The sequence below is a fragment of the Hylaeus volcanicus genome, chromosome 7, assembly GCF_026283585.1.
Source record: "Hylaeus volcanicus isolate JK05 chromosome 7, UHH_iyHylVolc1.0_haploid, whole genome shotgun sequence".
NCBI classification, from domain to species: Eukaryota; Metazoa; Arthropoda; class Insecta; order Hymenoptera; family Colletidae; genus Hylaeus; species Hylaeus volcanicus.
In genome coordinates, this window is record NC_071982.1 from 5,839,030 (window position 1) to 5,852,753 (window position 13,724).

General features: G+C 41.3%; 2 protein-coding genes across 3 annotated transcripts in view; both read right to left on the reverse strand.

Annotated features, from left to right (window-relative positions):
• Positions 1-11,840, reverse strand: part of LOC128880141 (uncharacterized) — a 40,485-nt gene extending 28,645 nt beyond the window's left edge. Inside the window, exons 1-4 of one of the 2 annotated variants that reach the window (XM_054129882.1) lie at positions 11,723-11,840; positions 10,103-10,320; positions 9,012-9,530; positions 6,958-8,678 (exon numbers count right to left, since the gene is read on the reverse strand). In XM_054129882.1, the coding sequence (XP_053985857.1) occupies positions 6,958-7,015 (58 nt within the window). In that variant the 5' untranslated portion in view covers positions 7,016-8,678; positions 9,012-9,530; positions 10,103-10,320; positions 11,723-11,840. Of the gene's footprint in view, positions 1-6,957; positions 8,679-9,011; positions 9,760-10,102; positions 10,321-11,722 lie in introns of those variants that run through there. The other variant, XM_054129883.1, reaches the window with a different exon arrangement.
• LOC128880144 (uncharacterized) lies at positions 10,616-13,468 on the reverse strand. The gene is made up of 2 exons (XM_054129887.1): positions 12,976-13,468; positions 10,616-12,268 (listed from the first exon to the last, which is right to left on the reverse strand). Exons 1-2 carry the CDS (start codon positions 13,047-13,049, stop codon positions 11,839-11,841), a joined length of 504 nt encoding a protein of 167 aa, XP_053985862.1. The 5' UTR covers positions 13,050-13,468; the 3' UTR covers positions 10,616-11,838.
• Between the last annotated feature and the right edge of the window lie 256 nt (positions 13,469-13,724).

Consider the following 13,724-nt stretch of genomic DNA (forward strand, 5'->3'; position numbering starts at 1 on the left):
GTTGCAAAGCTTTGAAGGGTCAAGCCTCCAGTTGCAAAGCTTTGAAGAGTCAAGCCTCCTATTATAATAAAGCGCAAATTATAGTAACTTGTGTCCCAACCACTTTGAAATCTATGTATTACGAAAGCTTCAAAGTACCGAATGCTACATGTTCCATTGCGAGTTTTTAACGTAATTGAAACATCGTTCCTCCGTCGTGTAACTACGTGCTGGCGAGGTGTGGAACGCATGGAATTTCTGCTTTCCGAGACTAAGGAATCGCGATCACTTCCGGTGACGTTCCATCCCACCATGCACGCGATTATCCTCGTTGCGGGCTCTCTTCGTGCGCCTCTATCGCGGAAAGGCTCGTACAGATAAAGATCTACCTGTTGTTTCGAGGGGTTCGAGGAGCAGATGCGCCACGAGCGCGATTCTCCGATCGCTCGATCCACGCGCGAACGTGATCGTGATACATTAATATACGTCAATTGATCGTCTCGGTTACGCCTATGCGCACGCACACGTGCAACGCTCGTCAAACGTGCTCTCGTGTCGGTTAATTCCCCGCTCATTGTTCGACGAACGAACACTGTTTTCGAAATATATCGTGTCTGCAAACCTGTGTCTGCACGAATTACGACATTCGGATTTCGCTAATCGGCAGATTAATTACTAACGCCAAATTCTTTGTGAATTGTTAAGAATCTGTACGAGAAACCAACAGGAACTATTTGGAGACCACCAACGATACTAAAGAATTATAGAGAAGGAAATAAGCTTCCAGATTAGAGATTAATTAGTGCTCCTGCTGAAAGGAGGAAATAATAGAGGACGGACTCGCTGGACTATCTCGAGCCAGGATCAGGTATGTCCTAAGTTAAAAACGAGGACACCGCGCGATTGGGACACAATGGAAGAGAAGACTCGGCGAAACGAAACGAAAGTCACTTTGTCGGCGAAGAAAACTGCGACTATTCTCCCACCTAATGGCTCTAACACCCCTTTGGCATGCATCCTAATGGATCCACGGCGCACGGACACGGACACGCTTTGTTCTCGATTCCGTTTCAAGAAGAAAGACGAACAACGGCCTCCCAAGATATCGTGGCGGTTTTGATAGCGCGGCTGTCGCCAAAGCGATGATGGATGACTTCCCCCTGTGACCGTGGAGGCGAGCACCTTCGCCGAGACACGATGAGACCGGCGTTTTTTCCACGGTGTTGCGATGCACTCGACGATCGTGATTAATGGCCGCGATATCGTGACGAAACCGACTAATCGGGGAACAGATGCTCGAGATCCCTTGGCCCGGTTTAGGTGGACCCCTAATTAAGATACTTTGGCCAAGATGGAATGTTTAGTGTCCATCGAGATCGTTAACCTAGGGAACGGGACGCTAGGTTCTCAGGGGGGCGGCGGACCAATACGTCTGGAAGTTTTTTCGTTGATTTTTTCAAAAATTAGCGCGACAAACACTACTATCTACTATTATAAATATCAATAGAGATACTTTTGTGACCTAGATCAAGCGTTCGAATTAATCTATTACCGGTATTAGGAGTTTTAGAACGATCGGAAGCTCCGAAAGATGGCGGACCAATAAGTCTAGGGGCCATTTTCGTCCATTTTTTCGACAATTGGACCTACACCATGACATCTACACCCCGTACTAACATATTCCTATTGCTTTCATAATTTTTCATCGCGTTCAAGTAAAATTCTCCATGCAGTTCGATGTAGCCCGAGATAAGATCTCAATGTTCTCGAGAACGGTTTCCCCTCGTATAATTGCCGCTTTCCAAAAGATCGCGTTCTCGCCGGTCCTCTCGTTTCGCCAGTTCACACAGACCATCATCATCGGCTGCCACCAAAAGAACGAGTCCCTGGCTCGTCGACATGCTCCATCTCCATGCTCCATCTCCATCACGGTGCGCCTCGAGATTAGAGGAGAAGTGAAATAAGCGGCGTTGCGGTCGCTCGTGGAATAAGAAACATTTTTTGGAGCTCTCACCCCCTCCTCCTGCCCGTAATGGCTTCCGGAGAGGGCTTCTTTATCTCGCGAGGGAGCAAGGTGTAAATTGACCGACGCAGACGAATCCCGACTTCTTTCTCGAGCGAATTGGAAATTAGGACGTCGACGAGTCCACGACGAATGGACAGAGGCTGAGTAGTGATCCGGACTGATTGACCCCAGGCAAAACCGGAAGCGACCATTCTGGCGGCAAAATTTAAACGAATTCACCACGTATCTAACATTTCTAATGTAATTTGGATTGTAAGCGTTTCTAATTGTACGTCTACTTATCATACTCGAATAATGTAGGTTCGAATAATGTTTAAAAGAAAAATATAGAAAAAAATGATTTGCAAATTTAATTTACAATCAACTGAAACTATATATTTAGCTACTGTTCTTAATAAAATCATCGATATATGAAATTTCGATTCTGAATAAAGGCATCAATGCTTTCGACGTAAAAATATTTAAAATATACAAAATGTAAAGCTACACTTGAACAATCTACTTTCTTGGAAAAATTGTATTTTTGTCGAATACGTGGTGTCTATCTACGTCCTCTTTGTCTGATTCATCACTAGCGATGAGTAGACTGTCTCGATTTCCGTAATCAAATATCGGAAAAGTGTCGAATGGCGTCCTGTATTGAGTCCACCATTTTCTACACTCTCCGATACTTCCACGAAAAATGCTCGCCCCCTTCCACCCCCTTTGAAAACGAATTCTAACCATTCTATCCGTTTCAGATGGAAAAACGAGTCCTAAAAACGTGCCCGGGGTCCGGATTTGGATGTCCAAGTGACCATACGCGCCTCTCGCGCCTAAAAGGGGTTGCTCAGGTAAGCAACGTCTAGTCGAGTCTGCCAGGAGTGTTCGAAAATCCAGAAAGAGGTGGATCGACGAGTGAAAGAAAAAAGGGAAAGTATTTTGGACGGCTTAGAATCCAGTTTACCGTCGATTATCTCGAAAACCAATCTCTACCAGTGCTGGGGTGCTTCAGCTCCGCTGAAGGACTACAAAGCGATTAGGGTTGGCCGGGGTGGGATTGATGCTCGTTTCCTCGCTTGTTTGCCTTCAAGAAACGACAAGTAATAACGCAATCGCCCGGAAAACGTTCCAAGTTTTGCCTATTGCGTCTCGTCGTAGCCTGCTTGGAAGGTTTACACTGTTTCGAGGTTAGATTATCATCGAGGGAGCCATTGGAAGTCTAAATGGAAGTTATATTAGGGGGGTTAAAAAGAAATGTCGTTTCTTTTATATTGAATTCAAATACATTCTTAAACAGTTCGTATTTTTGCCGAAGACTTTCTTTTTGTTTGAATCTTACGCGGTGTGAATTTGATCCAAATCGGTTCATAAATAAGAATTTTTGAAGAAAAGCGACCCCAGCGCCATCTAGGAAGCCCTAACACAGACAAAAATAATCGCGTGGAATATTATTCCTATTCTATAATACCTCCACCCCAGCGCCACCTATCCGGTCCACATTTTGCCAAAGACTTCCTTTTTATTTAAATATTACGCCGTGTGAATTTGATCCAAATCGGTTCATAAATGAGAGGTTAGGTTAATACGTTTATTGGCTTACAACTAAAATGTATACAGCCTTGTTTCCTTATTGCTAGTCATCCTTATCGTATATATCTACAACTGACGTCCATTTGAACTATTGCAGATTCTTTATTTTGGATATAACTCTCTTACTTACTATTACTATCGATAAATTTATATAAAAAATATTTCACTACAGGGTGTCCCAAAAATGTTGGAGGTCCTTGAAAAGGGTGGTTCAGGGGGTGATTTGAAACAACTTTTTCCTTAGCGAAATTGTTGTCCGAGGCTTCGTTGAGAAGATATTAGGGGAAAACACTGACCAATCAGAGCGCGCGTATACTGTTGGAGCGGCCGCGATAGCGATGGATACGCGCTAGGTAGCCGCTCTCGTACGCGAACAAGTGACTCGACGTGCATCGAAGGATATTGACGCGGCCGCTCAGCGCGTAGCCTTCGCTACCGCGGCCGCTCCAACGGTATCCGCGCGCTCTGATTGGTCGGGTTTTTTTTATTAATATCTACTTAACGAAGCCCCATCCGACATTTTTGCAAAGGAAAAAGTTGTTTCAAATCACCTCCCGAACCACCCCTTTCAAGGACCTCCAACATTTTTGGGACACCCTGTATACGCCCTATATTCTAGTTGTACATTTGTACTCTAAGTTGCGCACTCTGATTTCGATACTTAATCTGTAGTTTTGTGATTGCATGTTTGTCAGTCTTTCTTAGGAACTCTATAAAAATACCGGCTCATTACTTGAGCTATATAAATCCCTAGAGCTTATGTTATCGAACTATATCACAGTCAAAAAAGAATTTTGCAATTATTTTGACTACCCGGGAGTCTATGTTTTTCAATAGGTCTTCGATTGACAGGGCTCCTTTAACTCCCAATTTCTCTAAACTCTCCCTCATGATTCTCCTTTCGTTCTTAAATCTGTTGCATCTCCATAGAACATGGTTAAGTTCTTCCGGTTCTTGTCCACAATCACCTGTCGAGTTTGAAACGATGCCTATTTTAAATACGTTACTCTTCAAACGGGTGTGATTGGCTCTTATTCTGTTTATTAAAACTACTGGTTTCCTTGATAAACGTTCTTTATCAATCATAAATAAGAATTTTCGAAGCGATCCCAGCACCATCTACGGGAGTATAACACAAACCAAAACAATCGCATGGAATATTATCCCTATTCTATAATATCTCCACCCCAGCGCCACCCTCCTTAATCACCCTCCTTTTGCCATCATTCATTCATTTATTTAAAGTGCGTAACTTATTCTACAAAGTTATTGCACTACTGCTTACTTATTATTACTTTATTTCCATTCTTCTTATCATCGTCTTACATGACTCCTGCATTGTTTTAATACTGTTTCCAGTATCTCTACTTCTCATCTATTGGGGCCCGCTGGCCCCCCTCTAGCTCGGGTACCTCGGGGTTCCTAAGCCCGTACTATAGCTACAAATACCGCTACAGCCACTGAGGGCTCCTCTTGCCATCTAGTGTGCAAATTTTGAATGCCATGTCGATAAAAATCAATTTCTCTGATGAGTAATACACAAGTATCGAGATTCACAGAAATACATTACTTTCGAGTACACGTAATGCAATCTAGGTTTCCGAGATATCTCTCTAAACCTGCGTAATCGCTCGTCACCCGAATTACACGCATAGTGACTCATAAACCGACCCAAACAGGATCTAATATACATACGCGATGATATCTCGGCAGCTTCGAGCGCCAGGAACGCAGAATATTTTGTTTTAATTTTGGAAAGGGGTTTATCGTCCTCGAAAGAAGTCTAACGACACGTAATGAATATTTAAGGCTCCGTTAAGTCCCTTACATCAGCCTGCGCGAGCATAGTGCTCGCGAGATTCCTCCATTGTTCCCTGAGAAATCATTTCCCACTTTTCCCACGATCTTCCCTCCAACTTAACGATTACGTATTAAGATTAATTAACGGTATTTGTTTTCGGTAAATTCCGAGGATTCCTAGGCTGCATTTGGCTATTTTCAATTTCTAACTTTGAAAAAATTGAAAATTATTTTCAGCTTCATTTTCTCAAAGTATATGTCTGCAAAAGGATAATGCTAACGTTCGTAAAATTTAATTAACGAATTTAAATGTATCTTAAGGGATTTTTCAAAATTTCAAAAATTCTTTAAAAAATTATAACTAACGTTACCTCTGCTAACATTGTCTGTTTGTAACCAACATAAGAATAATTTATTTCGACTGAATCGTTAAGAGGTATTATTCAGAATGTTTCTTTGCGAAAATGTGCGAAAGAAAAAATTCAGAGTACAGGAACGTTGTTGTCTCGGCTATAAATAAAAGCTGTTTGATCAATGGCCAGAAACGCGACAGTGCCATCCAGCTAAGACGAAAGAACAGCCCCGGGTACGAATAAAAGACCGAGCGAATCGTTCGCGTGTCGTTCTCGAATAAAAAAGAAAAAAAAAGGAAACGTATCGAACCGATTCACGATCGAAAGCGCGCCGTTAACGCGTGAATGAATAATTTCTGGGTGCTTTCAACTCGATCTGCGATGATTTTACAGCGTGGAATGTCGAGTATAATAAAAAATGGACGACGGTATAAATTCGTAGGGCGCCATTTTGGTTCCCGGAAGCTCCATTATAAATTATAAGCTAAATCTAATAAAGTAATACATTATATTAAAATGATTAATCATCTTGGGAAGCTATTCTATGAAAACATGATTAAAATAATGAAACGAGTTAATCTTTTATCAGTTCCGGTGTTTCGTTATCAGCGATCGTGGAACTAAAATTGTGAATCACGCTCTCCAGTGAATATAAACAAAAGTCAAAGACTTTGTGTAGGGTCATTGCTCGCGACTTTGACACTTCTTGGTGTAACATCTTGGATAAATCAAAATTTTGATGAAATATTCGCGTCTTACAAAAACAAAGAATTTGGTTTGAAATTCTGAAATTATTTTTATTTGATACTTCAATAGTTATAATTTAAAAAAAAAACAGCACAAATATATACCATATATTATACTATATATTTTTGCTATGTAATACCCTAATACCCTAAGAAGACATACAATACTAAATAGCACACCTTGAAAGTTTTAAACAGTTATAAAACCAACAATTTTCAGAATTTTTTAAAAATCCTGCCAGATACGTTCAAATGTCACTAAAGACTGCAACGCATCCAAATTTCATAAAAATCCAAGATGCTGCTCCAAAAAGTACTCTAATCCGCGTAAATGACCTTGATACCTTATCTTATCCAAACCGCATGTGGTCATAGAAATAAAAATAGAACCAAGCTGAAAGAAATAGCTGATCCATGTGAAATCCAAGTGAATCGATCACTTCGCAAAATAATAAAAATATCAAAAACCAAATGTACTCACTTTGACTGTATACCACACTCGCGATGACGAATATCAGTAGCGTCCTTCTGAGCCTCATGTTCGCTGTATCTTCTTCTTCAAACGTCAGTCTATCGGGCCACTCGCGAACTCACTCACTCCGTATCCTCGCGATTACTTCTAACTTCCGCTACTCGCCCAAGAAGAGGAACATTTCGCTCTGACCGGTCGCGAAAAAAAGGTAAAATAATTGAAAAAAAAATAAAAATAAAGATAAAAAGAAGCAGGAAGGAATCAGAGTACGTCGACGAAGAGATCCCGAAAGCTCGCTTGGGAGCACGCCTTTCTTCGTCGAGATCCTCTCCTACTTCCTCCCTTTTTCCCTCTCTCTTGTTCCGTCCCTCTGAATAGCGCACCGTGAACCGGAGCGTGCAGCACTTTCCACGAGTTTTACCGTGAAGGAACGCGACGTTATACCGTTCGCTTCTCTCTTCGCGAGCTTATCTTCTATCTCTCCGTAAAGCGATCGATCTTTTCGATCCGTCGATAATATCCGGGATTAAATTCTTGAGTAATTTTGACAGATTCTATCATTCGGTGATTTCCCTGGATTCGCAGCGTCGCGACGATAAGAGGATGGACGAACGATTGCGAGTCACTTCATTCGTGCCGTGTCAATGAAGGAACCGTCGCTTAATCAGGGGGTTGACGATGCCGGCGGCGAGGAAACGAGCACGAAAGATCCGCGAGCCGTACCGTGCCGCGGTTCGCAAACGAATGCCACTGAAGTTGCCGCTCTTCCGAATTCCGTAGCCGCATAGGTGTGCGTGCGCCTCTCTCCCCACTCCCCTGCTCTACCGCTCGTGAATTTAGTTATCCCCACCGCTCCAGGAGCTTCTCCGTTGCGCGCACCGTCTTCCCCTCCTTCTGGAGAACCCACGGAATGTGTCCAGCATTCGATTCAGTAATGGGTCTGATCTAATTCTGGTGAACTTTGACCTCTCCAGGGATGAATTGACCCGTTTTAACAGTAGGTTTACGGGAGATACTTTATCAGATTTTTGTTACAGAAACAATGCTTGGACACGTGATGTCGATTTATGAAAGTTAACACTAAACCTACCTGACTACTTAAAGAGACTTTTCTTCAATTTTCTAAGAAATTTAATTGTGAGTTGAATGGTAGGTTTAGTGTAATTATGAAATACTATATAAATATTCTCGTCAAAATAACGTATATCATTGAATTATATATCAAATCTCTGCTAGAGAGTTAATCTGATCAAATTGAATTGTAAATATCAACGAACAGCTTTTTAATTCATCGAAATACACGGTCTTACGCTTAATTGTTTCTCGAGCACACGTGTCGGTTTGATTCCGTCCCTACTTTTCTCGAATCCGGTATATCTTCACTTTCTTCATCCCCGCTGTATCTGGCTGAGCGCGTGTGCGGTCGACGCGTCAATTACATCTGAATCGAAGGCGTCGTCTCATCGTGATTACGTCGCAAAAACAAAAGCTGCTCGACTTTCGTCGATCGGTTCGATTAGGAGAGGGTCTGACGGCGCGTCCACTCGCTCGCATGATCGTTCAGCAATCGTCACATGGTCCCTAATAACCGTGCATCGACCGTACCTTCGATCGAGAAACCGCAGATACTTGTATCGCTTCCGTTCTCTTCGTTGAATTCAAACTTTCCTCGAAATACAAGCGTACCGTGCATGACAGGATGAAACTGAACCTCCAAACTGTACGATACTCTGTAATTTACAAAAGAAGATATATCAGAAAATGTTCGAATGATTTGTTTCTGTCGAATGAATATTTTGTATCTTTATTATAATATTGGGTTGTTCGGAATGTCCATGCCGATTTTTGGTAGATGGTACAGGTCCGAATATATCGAAGTAATTGAAAACAAATAACATGTACACATCCCTTAAAAGGTGTAAAGGTTGTGGAACAAAATGGCACCTATGTAATTCAATAAATATATATTAAAATTCGAACGTGTTTTTGAAGTTTTCTCATAAATTGGCACGAACCTTCCGGACAACCTAATAATAACGTATAATTATCTCGTAGAACGTAACAGTGCAGTTTGTAGAGTTTGGTTCGTCTCGGTTGCAACGCACGGTTTCATTGTTAATTGTACGAACAAGCGTAGGACTCAGGGATTTATGAATGATTCGGTGGAGTGAATGAACGTGGCTGGCGCATGCGGCCCGCCAGATTCCATTCCCATTCCGATTCTCGCTTCTATTCTCATCGCTTTATCCTTTTCCCCGGCCTCTGCCCGGCCACCGTGAACACACAACAGTTTTAGAATTCATAAAAAGATCCTACGCTCCGAGTGGAACCCTTATCAAGTCCTCCAACCAACATGCAGCAACGGGAACGCACATTACTCCCGTCCGTTAGAAAATATTTGCACAATCGTGACGTCTCTCCTGGTAAATTAGACCGTAGAGCGTTGTAGTTTCCAGTTCCTGGCGGGCGCAGCCCTTTCAAAGTCGGATAAGGAAGAGATAAAGTCGCTTTACCCCCCGCGCAGTTTATCTGTCCTCAGAAATGGTCCTAAACAATCGTCTTATCGCGGAACATAGACGAACCTGTAACGAAACTTATTTTTAGAGCACTCATTCTAAAGAAAAAAAAATACTATTGCATCTATAGCTTTCATTGCACGTATCGCCAATTATCGGTGTCAATCATCATGTTCGGATAATCGAACGATGAAAATATGAACAGTGAACACGTGTTTTAGACTGGAACGCGCCACGAATCGATAATCGCTGTCCGTATAAGACTTGCGCGTCGATACAATGAGGAAAAAAAATATTTGAAATGCATGTAACGGTTGCAATAGGAGGTTGCAGCTTGTAGGTACAAGCACCGAACGCAGGCCTCCCTTTTTAAAATTCCCAGCTGACAGTCAAAAGGCGACAATGCTGCTGAATATTGAACGCGATGTTCCTTTGGAATGCCATTCTTCGTGGATGACCAAGACAACATTCGCGGGGTTACGATATCCTTTATAAAAATGACTTCTCTGTGATTAAACGCGATGGCTGCAGAGATTTGATATATTTAATATTTAATGAATTTTACGATCCGCTGCGAGAAAAACGCACAGGATACGTCATTGTGCGACGATAATCCAAGAAAAATGCGCCACGAGCACCTGCCACTTATTTCATCTGGTTTCCTCCGTCCTTTTTTACACCCTCGCTCTTCCTTAGCGTCCATTAAACGTGGCTCGCCTCCACGGAGCAGAATGAAAGGGCAAGTGTTTGCCGAACAATTTCCCTCCGCGGATAATGGTTAACCCAGAGACCCATAATTTCATCGATCGAGGACTCCTGCTTGCTTTCGAATACTTCTTTTGTCTTCGAACCTCCCCTGAAAACCAGAATAAGTCGATGTACTACGACAATTCTACAACGGTGTCGATTAATATAATAAATATGTACTATACGTACGGACGGTCATAAAACCATAAAATCTACAGTCTAGTATTCATCACAAAAAATCTGAGAAAATTGAATCTACAATATCATAATTTCAAAGAATCTGAATCTAAAAAGAATATTAATGCTACATCATCAAGAATAACTCGAGATTGTTAAAGTTGCGGTAATGTCATTCCAGTGATGGAATCGCGCGTGTTATAAATAAAATGCGACCATATGCTCTGCCTACGAGGTATTTATTGGCGTCTCATGCGACCGCACTTAATTATAAACCCCCGTAACAGAGTAAACACAGGGATCCTTTAAGACCGCCCTGAAAGCATAACATCTGTTGCATTACGGGGGATTATCTTATCTCAAATTGTTTTAACGCCCTTTGGAACTCATTACGCCGGGGATTAAGGCAATCAGATTAGGCGGAGGCCAATAATACGCGTGTCCGAAAATAAAAACTGAAAGCGAACGCAGGGAGGCCGGAATCCGATCTCGATGTTACTGGATGCCATCTGTCGGTTCTTCGCATAAAGTGTTTACATTTATACGCCATTGTGAAGCGTTACGTACAATTCTTTGAGATAAAATTACACATGTACTTAATCAACGTCCCACTCAGAATACAGATAGTTATTTTTAAGTGGAATTGAAGTATATTATCGATAGATTATCGATACGGTAATTGATAGATTACACATAGAATACTTAAGAAATAGAGGCATTACCCTTATGTTTAAGTATCCTTAAGTTTTGAACATTGAGAGTCTCCGATACAAATCGACAGCAGTTAATTCAAATGTCAGACAGGTCACGCGTGAACGTAAAACAGAACCGCGTTGTTGAATTTTTTTGCGCAAAATTACGGCTGGCTGTTAATTAAGCTAACGCGAAATGCGATACGTGCCAATTACATTTTAATGGGAGAGGGTCATGGTGAAGAACACACCGTAATATAACTGTTCGTTAAGAATCTCCTCGCCCACGTTAATTGGGAAGTTACTGTCGAAATTGTTAACGCGAAACGTTGAATAACCTTGATCGTAACGGAGCATTCTAATTAGCTGCTGTCTCACGACAATTAGGCGAGATACGTTTGGGAACGATCGCGCTATGGTACACCTGACTTAAACTTAGTTAACTCTGAGTCAAGTTTGAAATTTCTAGGCAATTAAGCGACTTTCAATTAGAACGAATTTGAATTTCGGGGAAAAAGGACTTCTAAGTTTTCAATTTTTATTTTCGAAACTAAACGTCGCACGAATGATCTGTAAATACAGAAAAGTTTCGTCTTGTCGTTCCCTATAAGGTAATATTTTTTTAAAGTCTGCTGTTCTTACAATTTCCACGAAAAAAACGTCCCCAATGACGAACGGGTTAATGGGTGAACGCGTCGAATGGACGACGTCGTTTTTATCGAATAATTGCGGCCTTGAGCTTTCGAGCGACCCATTTCCTATTCAGCAGATTTGCAGGTTTTGTGCCCGAGACAAACGTCCAGACAACACTTTTCCCATTCGTCGCAGTCATCATCGCGGTGGCATAAAGACGGCGGCGAATACCAATCGTAAGTCCGTGGACAGTGTGCTCTCAACGGCGGGCAATATTTCTTCGCTTTTTTCTCGGTTTCTATCTCGGTTACGACTATTTCCGGCCACGACGAGTGAGACAGAGGAAATTCACCGACGCTTATCCAGAGCCACGGATGCAAGAAGAAACGCCAGACGTGCTCCATCCAGCCCTCGTGTTTCCCTGTTGGACAGCAATAATATCGATGATCGGACGTTTTACACCAATATCTGCAGTGACGATCGTGATCTTTTCCGTGACCTTTCGTCGAGCAAACGTAAGCGACGAACAAAAGACTCGCTAACAGGAAACGCATCCTGAAACAGAAATTTGAGTTTTATTAGGTTAGGGAGTATAGTTGAAATGTGGTGGGAGGATGGCTGTGTTGTATAGTTGCATTGTAGTGGAAGGATGGTAGCGTGATACTAAAAATGTGTAGTTGCGAGATACAGATGCATGGTATAGTTGCAGTATAGTAGCACAATGGTACAGTATAGTTGCACAATGGCACAGTATAGTTGCACAATGGCACAGTATAGTTGCACAATGTCACAATAAATGTATAGTCTCACATTATAATTGCATAGTATAGTAGAACAATAGTACATTAAATGTATAGTTGCAGTGTAGTAGCACAACGGTACAGTATAGTTGCACAATGACACAATAAATGTATAGTCGCACAATGGCATAGTATGGTTGCACAATGGTACAGTATAGTTGCACAATGGCACAGTATAGTTGCGCAATGGTACAGTATAGTTCCACAATGGCAGAATAAATGTATAGTCGCACATTATAATTGCATAGTATAGTAGAACAATAGTACATTAAATGTATAGTTGCAGTGTAGTAGCATGTATAGTTGCACAGTAGTATGTAGTAGCATTGTACAGTCTTCTGCATAACATAATTATTTAAATAACATGTTAATTCATATTATAATAGAATAACAAACAATAGAAAAATGCAGAGAATTTGTTAATCTCATATGTGTAATTATATTATAATTGATTTAATTTACCTCGAAAAAAATCGTGGAGTATCGTGCTCAGAGCTGTCCTGGCGTCTGTCTAACGCACGCACCGCGACGAACATCCTTATAAGTCGAGGAAAATCTTTTCCTTCTTAAAATTCTGTCGCTAGACAAACGCCAATTAGCATACTTTTCATCCCCAGCTCGTTACTCGTTGACTTTACTAGATGTGACTGTCGAACGTCCAATTAGAAATTTAATATCGCGAAACGTCCGAGTGACGTTTCTTAGAAGTAACAATGCGAACAACGAAAATTTAACGGCCAGGGAAGAAAACCACTTTCCATAGAAAACAGTACTCGTACGTAAGTCACGATTCGTTATTGTAATCTCGAAGTTACGATTCTTTTACGCTGCTTCTGCTAGCTTTACGAAGTTTCGAAACTCATTCTTGTCGAGTAATGGTGTATTACTCCAATATTAAGTTTTAACGCGAATTGAGAATCGAGACGAACGTAAAGTACACGATTATTAGATGAAGATAAACTATAACATGTCACACCATTTCGTATCTAAATGTGTTTCATGGATTTACGAGCTAAAAGAATATTCCAATATACAGGGTGATACTTCTAAGGTGATCGACGCGATTAGCTGTGAAAATTGAAAAATTATTCAGACAAAAAGTAATCAATTACAAGGATGGAAGTGCAGAGTAAAAAATCACAGTTAATTTAATATTACAATGAAATAAATCACATTTAATTTGAACAATGCATTAATTTATTCTTACCATG

What these genes read in the sequence shown, in the direction of transcription:
- LOC128880144 (XM_054129887.1), bottom strand. Translation starts at nt 13,049, where the DNA reads ATGTTCGTCGCGGTGCGTGCGTTAGACAGACGCCAGGACAGCTCTGAG. An exon ending in ACTCCACGATTTTTTTCGAG is followed by an intron (nt 12,269 to 12,975) that starts GTAAATTAAATC and finishes TTTCTGTTTCAG; the next exon opens with GATGCGTTTCCTGTTAGCGA.